General features: G+C 40.8%; 1 protein-coding gene across 3 annotated transcripts in view; it reads right to left on the bottom strand.

Annotated features, from left to right (window-relative positions):
- Usp15 (ubiquitin specific peptidase 15) overlaps positions 1 to 16,302 on the bottom strand; it is a 198,860-nt gene that overhangs the window by 134,794 nt on the left and 47,764 nt on the right. For 2 of the 3 annotated variants that reach the window (XM_045151646.1, XM_045151647.1), the window contains exon 1: positions 3,108 to 3,245. The exons of the other annotated variant lie outside the window; for it this stretch is intronic. In XM_045151646.1, coding sequence (XP_045007581.1) covers positions 3,108 to 3,196 — 89 coding nt within the window. In that variant the 5' untranslated portion in view covers positions 3,197 to 3,245. Of the gene's footprint in view, positions 1 to 3,107; positions 3,246 to 16,302 lie in introns of those variants that run through there. 3 annotated transcript variants of the gene reach the window in all.

Genomic DNA, 16,302 nt, shown 5'->3' with positions numbered 1-16,302 from the left:
TCTGAAAGGTGTCTAAACTCATTCTAAGCTAAACAACTTTAAAAAAAAATTTTAGATGATTTTTTTAGTTTATTTTTATTTATTTGAGAGCGAGAGGCAGAGAGAGAATGGGGGCACCAGGGCTTCCAGCTACTGCAAACAAACTCCAGACACCCCCTTGTGCATCTGGCTAACGTGGGTCCTGGGGAATCGAGCCTAGAACCAGAGGAGAGGCTTCACAGGCAAGCGCTTAACCACTAAGCCATCTCTCCAGCCCCTAAGCTAAACAACTTCAATTTCTCAATTTTTTCCATAGTTGCTAAATTCTAACCAATTATGTTCTTAGCTTTCTGAATGTCTTGTTAGAATTGAAACAAAGATCAACAAATAATGAGATGACTGTTCTACTCTTGACAACTCTTCTAATTCATCTTTTTCATCAACTTTTTTGCATCAACTCGGATGTGGTGCCATTATGCAGTGTGTTGCTCTCCCCTCAGAGTTGAGTGACTCATACCATCATTAACTACAAGACCATGAGCTTACAGGTAAATAACGCTCACTACTTATAAATAACCAGAACCTTGAATATTCATGGAGAATCAAATGTTATCTAAGTATTTGAGAGGGTTATAAGAAACTGCTATCTGAAAAATGCTCAAGTGCTAATTAGTGAATACAGCTGGTCAAACTTTTAACAATCTGCATTAAACCTTACTTTTTTGTTGTTGTTTGTTTTTTTGAGGTAGGGTCTCACTCTAGCCTGGCTGACCTGGAATTCACTATGTAATCTCAGGGTGGCCTCGAACTCAGGATGATCCTCCTACCTCTGCCTCCTAAGGGCTGGGATTAAAGGCATGCACTACTACGACTGGCTACAATTTTTGTCTTAATAGTTCAATGAACAATCAGTCTTTCTGAGACGATCATACCCATATGTCAAGACAATGTTCTATTTGCACACAGACACCTACAAAACAGGATTTGCCTAAATATCCATAATACACTAATCCATGGCTTAAAACCTTAAACTCCAAATCAAACTTTCACACTTTTGGGGAGGGGGCAAGTTTCCTTGCCAATTTGTAAGTAAACTGGCTCACATAAATCAAAAAGGCTTTGGCAAATCCCCAGTATCATGCTTTTTTTTTTTTTAATGAAAAGGTAAAACTTGCATCTTCTTGACTAGACACTATGCAATCTGAGGTGAAAGCGCTGACATCCCTCACCTGTGTATGTACTTGTCCTGTAGGTACTGTCACATGTAACACAGTGACTTTGTCAAGAAGAAAAAACATACGCCTTGGAAAAATACAAACTTTATAAAGTTGAATACACATAATACACACATTCCTCCAATATCCTGCAGGACACTGACATCGCACTTTAAATACAGATTTCTACTTTATAGTCATATTTATATTTTTAGGAAGTGGCACATAGGCTGAGTAAAAAGAAATTTTGTTTTTCCTGGTTTTTTGAGGTAGGGTCTCACTCTAGCTCAGGCTGACATGGAATTTATTATGTAATCTCAGGGTGGCCTCAAACTCATGATGATCCTCCTACTTCTGCCTCACCAGTGCTGGAATTAAAGGCATGCACCACCACGCCCGACAAGTAAATTATTTTTTAATGTTCTTTAACCTGTAAGAGCAGAGCCTGGCATCATCTTTACAACTTCATGGCTCTTGGTGTTCTAGGCAATGTCCAATTTCTCCACAGTAATAAACAACACGATGTAGGAACATTACAATATGAACAAAAACTATTTAAGTCACCAGGAGGGCATACTGTCTGCTGTAATGCAACAAGTGCGTTTTTGCACCATTTAGGGGGTCTATATTACAGAAACACAGTATGGCACCTAAGTAGAGAAAAAAGTTCCAACAATTCGATCAAAGTACTTAAATTCAAGTGCCAAGTCTGTCACCTATCTATCACCTTACTTGAAAGACTCCAGTACTACAGCAGTTTGTATAGCAGAAATAACTTAGTATTTCATATACAGCAAACATTTGAGAATATTTAACTAAGTCAAGATAAAACATCTAACATAAAAATGGCTACTGTCCCATTTTTGTACATAGACTGAGGTGTAATGATTTAAATCCATTTGCCTCAAAGTCCTGTTACAAGACAAGTGGTAGAACTTAGTCCTTCCACTAAACCACACTGGATGGAGCACATGGAAAAAAAAACAAAACTGCTAAACCAGCTATAAAGACAGGCGAAAGTGAAAATAACTTTTTACTGTATTTAAAAAGTACACTCCCCTTTCCCTAATACAGCACTTTCCCTTTATGTCATATATCCATAAATTTAAGTCATTCTAGATGTCACTGACTATGGCTGACTACTATCAAAATGTCCACATGCTTCCTTCAGCAGTACAAGTACAAGTACGCCTTTTGGCATTTTGCAAGTTTGAATATTTAGCAAGACTTTGGCTTCAAGTGGACTTATCTACTTTATGCAGGCCTACGTTATCCTTCCAACAGGAGGGAAGGGCTGCACTTCCAACAGGACCGCCGCCGCCGCCGGCTGCCACCCAGCCGCTACAGAAGAAGGGGACCACGTGGTGTCTCTCTCAGCCCCTCGGTCCCCGGCTCCTCGCCTCCCTCCTCCGGAAGAGGCAAGTGGAAATTACAGGGTTTCGGGTTCTCAAGTGGAGCCGGGACACACGCCACCTGTGTGGTGCACACCGCAAACATCCTGCAAGCCCGAGTCCCGGAAGACTGCGAGAGTCGGGATCACTGGGGCCAGTCGGACGCCGACGAGGCCGGCGGATGGAAGGGGACCGGGCAAGCGCGGCGAGGCGGGATGCTGGGGCGGCGGGACGGGGATCTGTCAAAGCGCGCGGGGCCGGCGGCGAGCGTCGCTCCCCGGCCCCCCGGCACAGGCCCGAGGTGGGAGCGGCCCCGCGAGCGCCCCGAGGACCGCGCCGCCGCCGCCCTCCGCGGGCCCTCGTCTCCGTCCCAACCTTTGCCCCCAAATCACGCCGTGCCCCGGGCCGCCCGCGGCCCGACCTGCCCGCACCTGTCACCCGCCAAAGACGCCAGCCCGCCGTTCCCGCCCGGTCCGCCACCCTCCGCGGGGCCACCGCGGCCACCTCAGCCTCTGGCCCCTACCAGGTGTCCCCTTTCCGGAGCGAGATTTTGAGCAGCGTCGCGATGTCAGAACGCTGGGTGTCCAGGTCCGCCGCTCCGCCTTCCGCCATCTTCTTCCACTAGCGGAGGCGGAGGCGGCGGCGGCGGCAGCGGCGGCGGCGGCGGCGGCGGCAGCGGCACGCCCCAGAGCATTGTGGGAATGGCGGCCCCGGCCGCGCCCCGCCCAGCCGGCAGGTCGAAACCAAGAGAGAGCTGGGCGCGGGGGTGTGGGGTGTGCCTCGGGGAACCCGGGAGGCTCGCAGGCCGGCCCGGCGCGCGCCCGTGCTCTGCCGCCCCCCCCCCACCCGGTGGCCTGCGCGAGCAGCGTCCCGGCGCGGCCGCCTCGGCGCGGCGCCCCCGGGCTTCCCCTGCCCCGGCCGGGGACCCCGCGCCGTCGCCCCGGCCCGTCCCTCCTGGCCGGCGCCGACCCCTCCTTTCTTCCCGCAGACGCCTGCAAACCCTTCTTTGCGCCTTCGCTCGCGCTCCAGGGTGGGGCGGGGCGGGGCGGGGACTTGGGGACCGCGGAGATATGGCCGAGAGAGAATGTCCAGCGCGGTGACTTTGGGCTTTTTTCTTTCGCTTTTCTTTTTTCCTATTTAAAAAAAAAAAATTTTTTTTTTTTTTTCCTAGCCGCAGAACCCGAACGCAGTGACTAGCGACACAGTTGTAACAACAAGCCGAAACCGAACGTTTGGCGGCCGACGTTCTAGCAGCGCGGCCGCTCGCGCTGCAGAGATGGGGACCTTTCTATAGGCTCTTTGTGACGCCTCCCCGGGCCCACACCTAAGCCGCAGCGAGAAAGACACGTCCCCCGGCTGCGGGCGAGCTGGGTGTGAACTGTGCATGGGATAAGGTCAGGCACTCCAGACGTGTAAGCAGCACACACCTCTGTGTGAGATTAACATTTCCTTAGTCACCTCCTTGGTGCACACATCTGAACTGAAACTACCGGCCTTCACTTGAAGCCCACAAATTGTTACTAATGGGGGGGTGAGGGGAGATCGAGTCTTAAAATCAAATGACAAGGTCACACAGCAAGTGGAGATGGCAAGTTTTATAACTCAGGCTCCAAATCCTAAGTACTCAGATCACACTGTAACACTACCTCTTTTTATGAAAGCCTGAACTAATATGGAAACTCCACAGGAGCTGTAACACACTTCATTTCATAATCTCCAGGGTGTGTGTGTGTGTGTGTGTGTAAGAGAGAATTTCTGCACTTGTGTCTAACACAGTCCTGAATAACGTAAGAAACAGATATTCAAGAATTAATTGTGGAAAAACTATTTCCAAAAATGAAGAAGATATGTACTGATATCTTTTTACATGATAGTGACATGTGAAAACATGGACAAGAATCTCTTCTTTTTCAAATTATTTATTTATTTGAGGTTGGGGAGAGAATGGGCACACCAGAACCTCTAGCCACTACAAACAGATGCATATGCTACCATACCATGTGCATCCGGTTTACTTGGGGACTGGGAATTGAACCTGGGTCCATAAGGTTCACAGGCAAGTGCCTTAACCACTAAGCTGTCTTGCCAGCCCTCTTTCTTTTTCTTGCCTACCCTAATTTATTTGGTGGGCAAAGAGAGGTGTAGTTACAATAGCAAGAAATGCTGAACCATTTCAAGTGAAGATGTTATAATTTGGGTATATTGGTGTTATGATTTAGATATATCACTATTAGGATGGTTTGTTTCTGCACAATTCTATTTTGTATTATGTTGACTTCAATTTGAAGTCTGAAAATAAATTCCAGTTATTTCTATTTCTTATTTAACTTCTTTTAAATTAAAAAATTGATTTCTGAGCTAGATGTGATGATACACGCCTTTAATCCCAGCATTCGGGAGGCAGAGGTAGGAGGATCACCACGAGTTCAAGACTACCCTGAGACTACATAGTGGATTCCAGGTCAGCCTGGACTACAGCAAGAGCCTACCTCAAAAAAAAAAAAAAATTCCCTAACCAGAGTATTCAGAAAAAGTTATATTTGCCCCCTTTCTACCACTCTATGAAGAACGAAATATTCTGCCAAAGGCAAGTAGCATGATGTGGAAAGAATATGCGTAGTGACACAGAAGTAGGAGGATCACTGTGAGTTCAAGACCAGCCTATCCATTCCGGGTCAGTCTGGGCTAGAGTGAGACCCTACCTTGAACATATGAAAAAAAAAAAAAAAAAAAGATATGCTACAGCCACACACACAAGTTCAGACATCACTTCAACCACTAGCTACAACCAAGAGTTTAATTGGTGTGCAACTATAAATTGGAGTATTTTAATACCCACCTTAATGTATTTTTATGGTGATTAAATGAAACAATATGTATTTGTTTACTGGGATTAGTAGTCAACAAATAATCATTAGCAAGTAGATGGCTTAGCAGTGCAAGGTGCTTGCTTGCAAAGCCTGCTTGCCTGAGTTCAATTCCCCAGCCACCTTCATAAAGCCAGATGGACATTCTCTTGCAGCAAGGGACTCTGACACCCCTCACACACACATAAATAAACAATTTAAAAAAAAACCTGGGCTGGAGGGATGGCTTAGCAGTTAAGGCATTTGCCTACAAAACCAAAGGACCCAGGTTCGATTCCCCAGGACCCACGTTAGCCAGATGCACAAGAGGGCACATGCGTCTGGAGTCTGCAGTGGCTGGTGTGCCCATTCTCTCTCCCTCTTTCTCTGTTAAATTTTATCTATATATTTATATATCTATATATATATACAAATATATATATATATATATATATATATATATATATATGCTAGAGAGCATACTAAGTAAGCTCTTAAAAAAAAAAAAAACAAAGAAACAAAAAAAATCCAGAGATCAGATGTATTATGACCAGTCCAGATAGAAAGTTTAAAAATGAATAAAAACAGCAGGATGAATTGGACTGATGACAGCATAAGTTATGTTGTATGTGAATTATGTATCAACATTTTTACAAAGTTATATGCGAGTTATATCTCAATTTTCTTTTATTAAGTGTTAGGGACTTTAAAGGCAAAACTATGTTTTCTGTCATTTTATAATCATAAACAAAAATCAGTGTGTCATTCACATTCTTGGCCAGTCTACCTTCAAGAGAACTGTTAGGGCCTAGAGCCACAAAACAAACTATAATAATCTTTACTTCACTTTCACTATGCTCTGGGAAGTGAGTTAACTGATGAAGATGCAGAAATACAATGTCAATTCAAATTATACATCAGATTTATGAGATCATTTTGTAGACCTGACTAGTTACTATCACAATGAAAAAGTTGTTATGATATTTTACTTAACAAGTGCATGTAGAGTGCCTCACATAGTTCTGAGCATTTAAAGTACTAGCTTAGTCCTCACAGAAGGTACTATTATTGTTCTAGTTGAGAGGGAATCAATGCCAAGAAAGTGGCAGGACTCAAATTCAAAACCACATAACCTGACTCCAAAATTTAGAGTGAACTTTGTTTATCAATTCAAGGAAATTCTACTTACTTCGCTGGTACTTCTTTTAACTATGAAGAAAAATAAGGTATTATTTACAAATAAATAGATTTGGAATAGTAAATAGGTAAATTAACAAGAATATACCTTGAATTACTTGGAATGGCACAAGTGTTTGAATATGTCAGGGGTCATACCTGCTCTTTTAGAATAGTGATGTTTCTTCTAAGTTGACTTTTTATACTTGTGTGATTTGCCTGTTGAGTGCTGTTAGACCCTGTACTTTTCTTGTTCATTGGAAGTGAACTTAAGAATTTGAGTAGGGGAAAGGAGTGCAGAGTAAAGTATTTCTACTTTAGAAATAAGGCTTGGTATGAATGAAGTGGGTCTCACATGAAGTCAAAGTTGGTTTTGAAGTTAGAGATACTCTAGGAGGGATTCCTTGACCTTTTAGTAATTACCCTTCTCCTCAATGCTGTTTGAACAGTCAGTCACCTTGTTCAGACTTGAAAGGTTCCTGTACTCAGTGATGAAGAGAGTGGTCTTCGTGTGTAAATACTTCGAGAGGAAGACTTAAAACTTAAGGTGTCAAACAAGAGTTTGTTTTTGGCCTAGGCTGAACAAAGAATGGGGGAAAACACTATTAATAAAGCTAAATGAAGAAAGTATACATTCTAAAATAAGCTTTGTCTACTTTAAAATTTTGTATGATGGTGACTCCATGAAGCCAAAGGAAAATTTACCAGAAATCTGAGGGGACCACCAAACACATACATAGACAGATTTACTAAAAGAACAAAGTTTGGTGACCTGGCTGTTGTTATTTTGCAATAGGTCTTATCTTTCGTGTTCAGGAAGTACTGTCTCACTTGTTCCTTCTCCCCTGTTCTTTTGTAGCTATTCCCAGCCATAACTCCCACCCACTCACTCACCCACCCACCCACTCATTCTTATTCACCCTTCAGAACCATTATTTTCCCTTCGCCTTACACCAGCTTTCTGAACAGCTAGAAGAGAGTGGAAAGGCAGGGGAGTAGTGCAAACACCAAAATAGCACGTAGTAATATGCCTAATCTGTTAATGATATTTTGAAACTTAAAGAGTGTGAATAAAAATTGTAAGTGCCACAAGGCAGTTTTTAAAGCTTATAATAAGCAGAACCTCCTCAGACAAATGTTAAATTCTGATAAAAAGAATGAAAAAATAGTAAGTTGAATATAGCATTATTTTGCAACATATTAGCCAGCATTCTGGCATTTGGGCGCTGGCTTTGTGCCACTAGCTAACTGAATAACCTTGGCCAAGTTATTTAATCTTTGAGAGCATGCATTTCTCATTGCATAAGGTGATTATACATCATGGACTAAACCTCAAGTGATGGCAGAGTGTAGATATACCTTGGCTAAGTCGGTAAAGCAAGGTTGCACTAAGATAAGAAACAGTTTGGGGACTCCGTTGAACTGTGTGTCCCCGATAAAGGTATCAAAATTAAAGGAATTAGAACCAATGAAATTTGAACTCCTGTTCTTAGAATTTAGAAAGTGTAATTTGGGCATAGGCATCAAATCTGCAAATTAGTTAATTTAGATTGTTACTTGTAGCCTCCTTTTTGGAAGCACATGCAAAATGCTATGAAAGGTAAAATGATCCTAAATGTCAATAGCAGTTTGTGCTATGAATACTTCTTACTAAATGATGAGAAAGTTAAGCTGATTTGAGTCAATAAATTAGGCCAGTCAAGTAGGTTTATGATTATGCCCAAAATACCATATAGTCTGTGTGTTCTTGATATATTTTCAATTTTTATTTATTTATTTGCACGTGTAAGTGTGTGCATGTTTGTTCACCAGGGCCACTTGCCCCCTGCCAACTTGCAGCTGCTTTTTGTGTCTGGCTTAGATGGGTGGCGTGGGAATGGAACCCCTGGCTTGTAGGCATTGCAAGCAAGTGCCTTTTTCCACTGAGCCACTATCTCAGCCCTATTTCTAGATAATTCTTTTAAAAATATTTTTGTTTAGTTATTTGAGAAAAAGAGAAAGAGAGAGAGACAGACTGACTGAAAGAGAGTGAATATGGGTATGTCAGGGCCTCCTGACATTGCAAACAAAAATGAACTCCTAAGGCACACTCCACTTTGTTTATCTGGCTTTACAAGGGCACTGAGGAATCAAACCCAGGCCACTAGACAGTGCAAATGCCTCTAACTGCTGAGCCATCTCTCTAGCCCATCTAGGTATTTTATTTGCAAGGAGAGAGAGAGGGAGAGGGAGAGAGAGAGAGGGAGAGAGGGAGGGAGGGAGAGAGAATGGGCATGCCAGGGCCTTTAGCCGCTGCAAAGAACCCCAGACTCATGCACCATTTTGTGCATCTGGTTTTATGTAGGTACTGGGGAATCAAACTCAGGTCATTAGTCTGCAGGCAAGCACCTTAACTGCTGAGCCATCTTTGCAGCCCATCTAGATAGTTTAAAGTGAAATGTTTGTGTATGTTGGGAAACTTATATTTTTCTACTTTTTAAAAATTATCTTTATGGACAGACATCAATATTGATAAAAAATTTATTCATAAAAGAGATAAAAATGTTTAAATAGAAACTTCTGGGTGCTTTCCAAACCCTGATGCTAATGAATGGGCCTTAGTGTTAGGTGATTTCAAAGATGCTGATGTATTGGTTGAAATGGGAAAGTAAAATTTAACACAATAATGACCTTAATGTTCTATGCAACATCCTTTATACCTTTATATATCATTTGATTGAAAAGTTTGAAAACATTTTTAGGCTCAAAAATCTCAGTTGTATACCACCAAAGTCAAGAAAAGCTGTGGCGTGACCCATGGACTTTGCAATTGTGTGGATTCCAGAGAGATTAACAGTGTTTTCTCCCAAGAGAGGACTGAATTATTCAGATTTCCTGTTTGGGCAATCCTTCTCTTCCTTTTGGCTGAGAGAGCAAAAAGGTTTAAACTGCTTACAAGGAGTTTTAGAAAAATATAATGGCAATTCTTAAAGACTATCTGTGCACTGATCCTGATGGAAGCACTGAGAAGGCACTCTTCAGATTGTTGTCTTCATTTCTTGCTAAGCAACAGAATACTAGAGATGACATTAGGTTGTGGTCAAATTTGAAGGCAACACAAATGGAGGAAAGCAAGGTTAGTTATACTACAAAAATACTCATCATGGGCTGGAGAGATGGCTTAGCAGTTAAGCGATTGCCTGTGAATCCTGAGGACCCCGGTTCAAGTCTTGATTCCCCAAGACCCACGTTAGCCAGATGCACAAGGGGGCGCACGCGTTTGGAGTTCGTGTGCAGTGGCTGGAGGCCCTGGCATGTCCATTCTATCTCCCTCTTTCTTTCTCTGTCACTCTCAAATAAATAAATAAATAAAAATAAAAATAATTTTTAAAAAAGAGGGACTTTTAAAAAAAAATACTCATCATTGCTTTTTGTTGCTAGCCAAAATATTTATGTTTAGGTCCTATTGAATTATGTTAATTATGTATTTATAAATTATTAGTGGCCTGAGACTGCTGCATAGGTATGATTTCTACAACATAAGGGAAGCAGAAGAAATTACACACACACACACACACACACACACACACACACACACATATATTCCCTTCTGTGCATTAGTTTATTATTATAATTTTATAATTTACACTAAATTATAAATTTATAATATTATAAATATTCCTTAATCTTGGGAGTTTTAGTTTCCTCATTTTAAAAATGGGAATAATTTAATAGGATTCATTCAAATAGTGAATTAATAATAAATATTAAAGCAATAATAGGTCTCAATATATATTTACCAAATATATGTTTGTGTTACATGGGGCCACTGCTAAATTTGAGTGTTTAAGCAAATTCATTAAGATCACAAAACTGTAAATTAAGTCACCCAATACTAATTAATACAATTCTAACAATTACAATTATTCAAGGAGTTAAAAAGGTAATATTAAAAGTCTAGCTTGTGGCTAGGGAGATAGGTTAGTGGATAAAATGCTTGCCATACAAGTGTGAAGACCTACATTTAGTTCCCCAGTACCCATGCAAAATTCCTGGGTGTGGTGGCACACCTTTAATTCCAGCATGGGGGAGGCAGAAACTCAAAGAGCCTTAGGGCTTTACTAGCATACTTGTCTAGCCAACTCATTGACCTCTAGGTTCAAAAGTTAAGTGCAGGACAACTAAGGAGCATACCTCGTATTGACCCCTGCCCCCCCATACACACATATATCCACACATATACGAACGCACATACATGCATACATGCCACACTCATTAAAAGCTAGTTTTACTCATAGCCTTTTTATTTATTTATTTACTTATTTATTTGAGAGAGACAGACACAGAGAGAAAGACAGATAGAGGAAGAGAGAGAGAATGGGCGCGCCAGGGCTTCCAGCCTCTGCAAACAAACTCCAGACGCATGCGCCCCCTTGTGCATCTGGCTAACGTGGGACCTGGGGAACCGAGCCTCGAACCGGGGTCCTTAGGCTTCACAGGCAAGCGCTTAACCGCTAAGCCATCTCACCAGCCATACTCATAGCCTTTTATGTGAAGATGTTCGTGTTGGTTTTAGAGTGTCTTTTTTGTTTGTTTGTTTTTGTTTTTTGAGATAGGGTCTTGCTGTGTCTTGCTGGCCTAGAATTTACTATTTTGGCCAGACTGGCCTAGAATTAACAATCCTCCTTCCTCCACCTCCTGAATTTTGTTCTACCATGTCTGGTTTGTATGAAGATTTCTTTGGGATAAAACAATATATCTATAATCTGATAGTAGAATAAGTATGATACAAAAATATATTATATGCTTATGAATGTTCTCTAGTTATAAACATGCACAAGAGATCAAAGATATGAAATGAAGAAATGAAGTCATTTCATTTATGGGCTGACTGTGAAAGCAGACTAGTTGTCCCTAAAGATGTTCTGATCTGAAAGCCTGTGAATGTGTTACCTAACAAGGATAGGAACACATTCAGGCATGATTAGAGTTCAAGATCTTAAGGTCAAGAAATTACCCTTCCTTATCCATTTGGGTCCAGTCTAATCACACAAATCTTTAAAAGTAAAAGAAACCTTTCTGCCATGTTCAGAAGGTGATATGACTAGTAGAGAATAGTTTTGAAGATGGGAAAAGGGGGTCATGAGCTAAGGAATATGGAGGTCTTCTAGAAGCTGGAAAAGGCAAGGAAATAAATTATTCTCTAAAGCCAGCAGCAAGGAACACAATCTTTCCAATAGCATGCTTTTAGTCCAACAAGATTTGTGTCAGATGTCTGACTAATCTATACATGCATACAATAATACACTTCTCTTGTCTCAGGCCACTAGACTTTTAATAATTGATTATTGTAACAGTACAAAATTGGTCAAGACAAACAATAGAACAACTTACCTTAAGGACAATTAAAGCAAAGCAAAATTTATTCAGAATTGAAATTGATCACTGTCCATTTACTATGGCACTAAACAGATAAATGATATATCATGGATACCAATAATAAATCAGATAGGATAAGATATTCTCTTTACTACAACTTGATATAAGATATTTTTAGCAATGAGCTATAAACTGACACAATAAGGGAAGTAATAGGTATACCTAAGTCTTCAGTCATTATGATATTATTTTATTTTCTTATTTATTTGAGAGAGAGAGAGAGAATGGGTATACCAGGGCCTCCAACTGCTGCAAATGAAATCCAGACACATGCGCCACCTTGTGCATCTATCTTACCTGGGTCCTGGGAAATTGAACATGGGTCCTTTGGCTTTGCAGGCAAGCACCTTAACTGCTAAGCCCTATCTCCAACCCTTTTATGTTTTGAAAAATATTAAAATAAAAACTTTATTAAAACATTTATACAATCTTCTCCTATTACTCTCCTTTTCCCCACCTTCCCCATACTACTCTGCATCCCCTCTTCTTTCCTGCCATTCCCTCTGCTGTATTTATGTCTTCTTTTTGTCCCCCACTCACCCACCACAACCTGCTGATGGACCCAATAATTATGAAGGTCTTGTGCATGTAACGACAGATGCTATGAGGTCATGAATACAATGACCACTTCATTTTGTGACTGGGAGACAGCTTCCAAGTACTAGTCCTTAAGGATAATGTCAACAGATTCCTAACATAAAAATTTACTGACTACCCGGGCTGGAGAGATGGCTTAGCGGTTAAGCGCTTGCCTGTGAAGCCTAAGGACCCCGGTTCGAGGCTCGGTTCTCCAGGTCCCACGTTAGCCAGATGCACAAGGAGGCGCACGCGTCTGGAGTTCGTTTGCAGAGGCTGGAAGCCCTGGCATGCCCATTCTCTCTCTCTCTCCCTCTATCTGTCTTTCTCTCTGTGTCTGTCACTCTCAAATGAATAAATAAAAATTTAAAAAAAAAATTTACTGACTACCCATCAACAAGTGAATACCTAGAGCTTATAAATTATTCTCATTATATTTTAACTGTGCCAGATATATGCTAAAGATAGGTGACAGTAGATAACTAAACACCTTCTAGATAAGTTGCAGCAGAAAAATATTGGCCAACCATACAGAACAAATGCTATGAAGACTTGCTAGTAGAATCTCTGAAGCAGTTCAGGGAAGCTAAGACAGCCATTAGATCAGCCTCATTGTATTAGGCTTTTCCAGAGCTAAAGAATCCATAAGTTATAAACATAGACATACATACAAAGAACTGGCTTATACAATTATGATGACTACAATCTGCTGTCTATAAACTGGAGAACCAGAAAGGATAATGGTACAGAACTGTCCAAACCCAAAAGCAGGGGAGCCAATGGTGATGTAAGTCCAAGTTTAAATCTGGAAGCTCAAGACCTAGAGTGCTATTATTTAAGGACAAGAGAAATTTGTTGTCCTACCTCAAGCAGAGAGAATTTGCACTTCTAATTTTTTTTTTTCTTGTCCTTAAAGGACTGGATGATGCCAACTGGCATTGGTTAGTATGATCTTTAAGCAGTCTCTAGATTCAGTTGATACTCTCTTCTGGAAATACACCCAGAAATTGTGTTTTACTAATAACATGGGTGTTGTGTAGCAATTTCCTCTGAATTGAAACATTCCTTCCAGCAAGGAGGAGGAAGGTTCGTGAGACTCAGGAGATAAGTTGGTCTGGGAAAGCTGAAACTTAAAAGATCACAAGGCTCCTTTCCAAGGTTATGGAAGTAGTAAACAATTGCTCAGGGGGAGAGTCCCCAACCAGCTGAGCTTCCAACCAGTTGTTCAGTGGGTTCCAGAGATGCAACTTCCTAAGTCATCACCTAATCTGGAGTGGGCTTTTTCCAGCATCTGCCTTTGAGTCATCCATGTTCCTGTAAGTAACCCCTCACTTGTACTCTATAAGTAACTCAAACATATTGGTTGGTCAAAATTGGATTTTAGTGTAACCATGCTTTCATCTGTCTTTGTGCCCTATCTGTGGCTAATAGATGTGTGTTCATGTCCTCCAGGAAAGTTTCTATTAAGAATCCTTAACTCTGTCAACACATAAAATCAACCATCGCATTCATATATTGCAATCAGAGGAAACTGAGCCAGGTGGCTTATGAATGATAGAACCATAAATATATAGAAGGTGTGTTATCATTATCATTGTTAGCCCAGATAGATTGGTAATCAATGCACATACCCAAAAGTTTCTTTATCTCCTTCTTTCCTTTCCATTCAATTTCTCCTTTAACACTTTTCTATCTCCAAAGGCATTTTGCACAACTATAAATAAACAATAGTTTCAGCAGTTACTGAATAAAATGACTTTCAGGGAAGTTAAAAAAATTCAAGTCTACTGACTACCTACACTGGCTAATGGAAGGTAGAAATAGATAAAAATAAGAACTCAAACTTTTACTAGCACAAAGGCTAAATGGCTGTATGTAATGCCCGTTAGACTCCGCAGTACTCTGCTTTTCAAGGGCTAATCCAAATGGTGCTGCACAACAAATTTCCTTCAGTCTTTTTAAAGAAAAATCAGTTCCAAACTTTTCCTGAGAAAGTACTAAAATCAAATTAAGACAGCTCAGAACTGTCCAACTTTCAAACTAAGTAAAGTTTTCACAAAATGTTTTCACTGTTAACAAGATCTATGTTTGCAAGTACTCTATTTACCTATTGCAAAAGTCAAAAGCCAGTAAAAACTGCATCTGTAATCCTAGCTCTGTGGAGGCAGTCGGAAGGGTGTGGGGAGTGGTCACAAGTTTGAGGCCAGCTTGGTTTATGTAGTGAGTCCCCCCTGACTTATATAGTGAGACCCTGTCTCAAAGCACACAAGCACACACAAAAAAAGTTTTCAGGACTGAAAGAAATTTAAAACTCTGCTAAAGAAAGTAACAGAAGGTCTGGAGAGATGGCTTAGCAGTTAAGGCACATGCTTGCAAAGCCAAAGGACCCAGGTTCGATTCCACAGGACATGTTAGCCTGATGCACAAGGGGGCGCATGCGTCTGGAGTTTGTTTGTGGTGGCTGGAGGCCCTGGTGCTCCCATTCTCTCTCTCTTTATTCCTGCCTATCTCTCTCACTAATAAACAAATTAAAAAAATTTAAAGAAAGAAAGTAACAGAAATCTTCATCTAAAGGAACTTACAGATTTCTAGAAAGGACATTTTGACCATGAATTTTATTATATAGTTTTTATTATATTTTATTATATAGTTACTATCATGATGTACAGGAACATTTATGATGAAATCAATCAAGCCACTTCAAGGTGTTTGTTGGGCTGGGGAAGTTGCCTCAGCAGTCATAGGCACTTGTTTGCAGTCTGCTGGCCCAAGTTAAATTCCCCAGCACCCATGTAAAGCCAGACACAAGTGGCACGTGCATCTGTGATTCCAATATACCTATGACAATAGGAGACAGAGCCAGGAGAATACAAAAGTAGAAGATCCTGTCTTAAAGACTTCTCCTCTGACATATGCCATAGCCTGCTTGTGTGCCCATACACACACACACACATGCACACACATGCACACATGCACAAATTAAAAAGAGAAATAGTATTCTCTAAGAAAAGATTTGAATACTACAAAGTTAATTTTTGTGCTCATGTCTGAAAAAAAAAAAAACTTTGTAAGTCAGGTTAGAAGTCACTAAAACCATGCAATTCTTCATGTGAACGTCTGTTTAAAGATGATGAAACTCACTGGAATTTCCTTTCTCTAGCTACCTAAAGATGTATTAATATTACTTACCCAGTGGACTGTTAATGAGTAGAAGTTTAGAAAAGAAAATCATTTCAGCCTAAGGCAGTATTTCTAAAAGGGAAGTCATAGATTAGTTGTATCATACATGCTTGTGGTGCATTTTAAAGTGTAGATTTTTTTGGTCCAAACACAGATATGTTGAATTAAAACTATATAGGTGGGAATTTCATTTTTATAAATTCACAATGATACTACCTTCTGCAATGAAAACCTGGCAGAGGAATGGGGCAGAGGGTTGAAACACCAACATTCAAACAACAAAGACAAAATTATACTGTAGCTCTAAGTCTAGACTGTCAGTTCTTGGTAGGACAAATGTATCCCTAACTTTCAAGAATTATTTAATTTCAGCAAAACATGAACCAATGTTTGTTTACCCCAGAAAGAGCACAGACAATAGACCAAAATAAGAATTCCACCAAAGTTGGACCAGTGAGCTTTTTGTGAAGATGGGTGAGCGATTACTTATAGACGTATGGATTATTCCCCACAACTGGGCAT

The sequence above is a fragment of the Jaculus jaculus genome, chromosome 6, assembly GCF_020740685.1.
Source record: "Jaculus jaculus isolate mJacJac1 chromosome 6, mJacJac1.mat.Y.cur, whole genome shotgun sequence".
In the NCBI taxonomy this organism is placed as follows: Eukaryota; Metazoa; Chordata; class Mammalia; order Rodentia; family Dipodidae; genus Jaculus; species Jaculus jaculus.
This window is presented reverse-complemented; position numbering and strand designations above follow the sequence as displayed.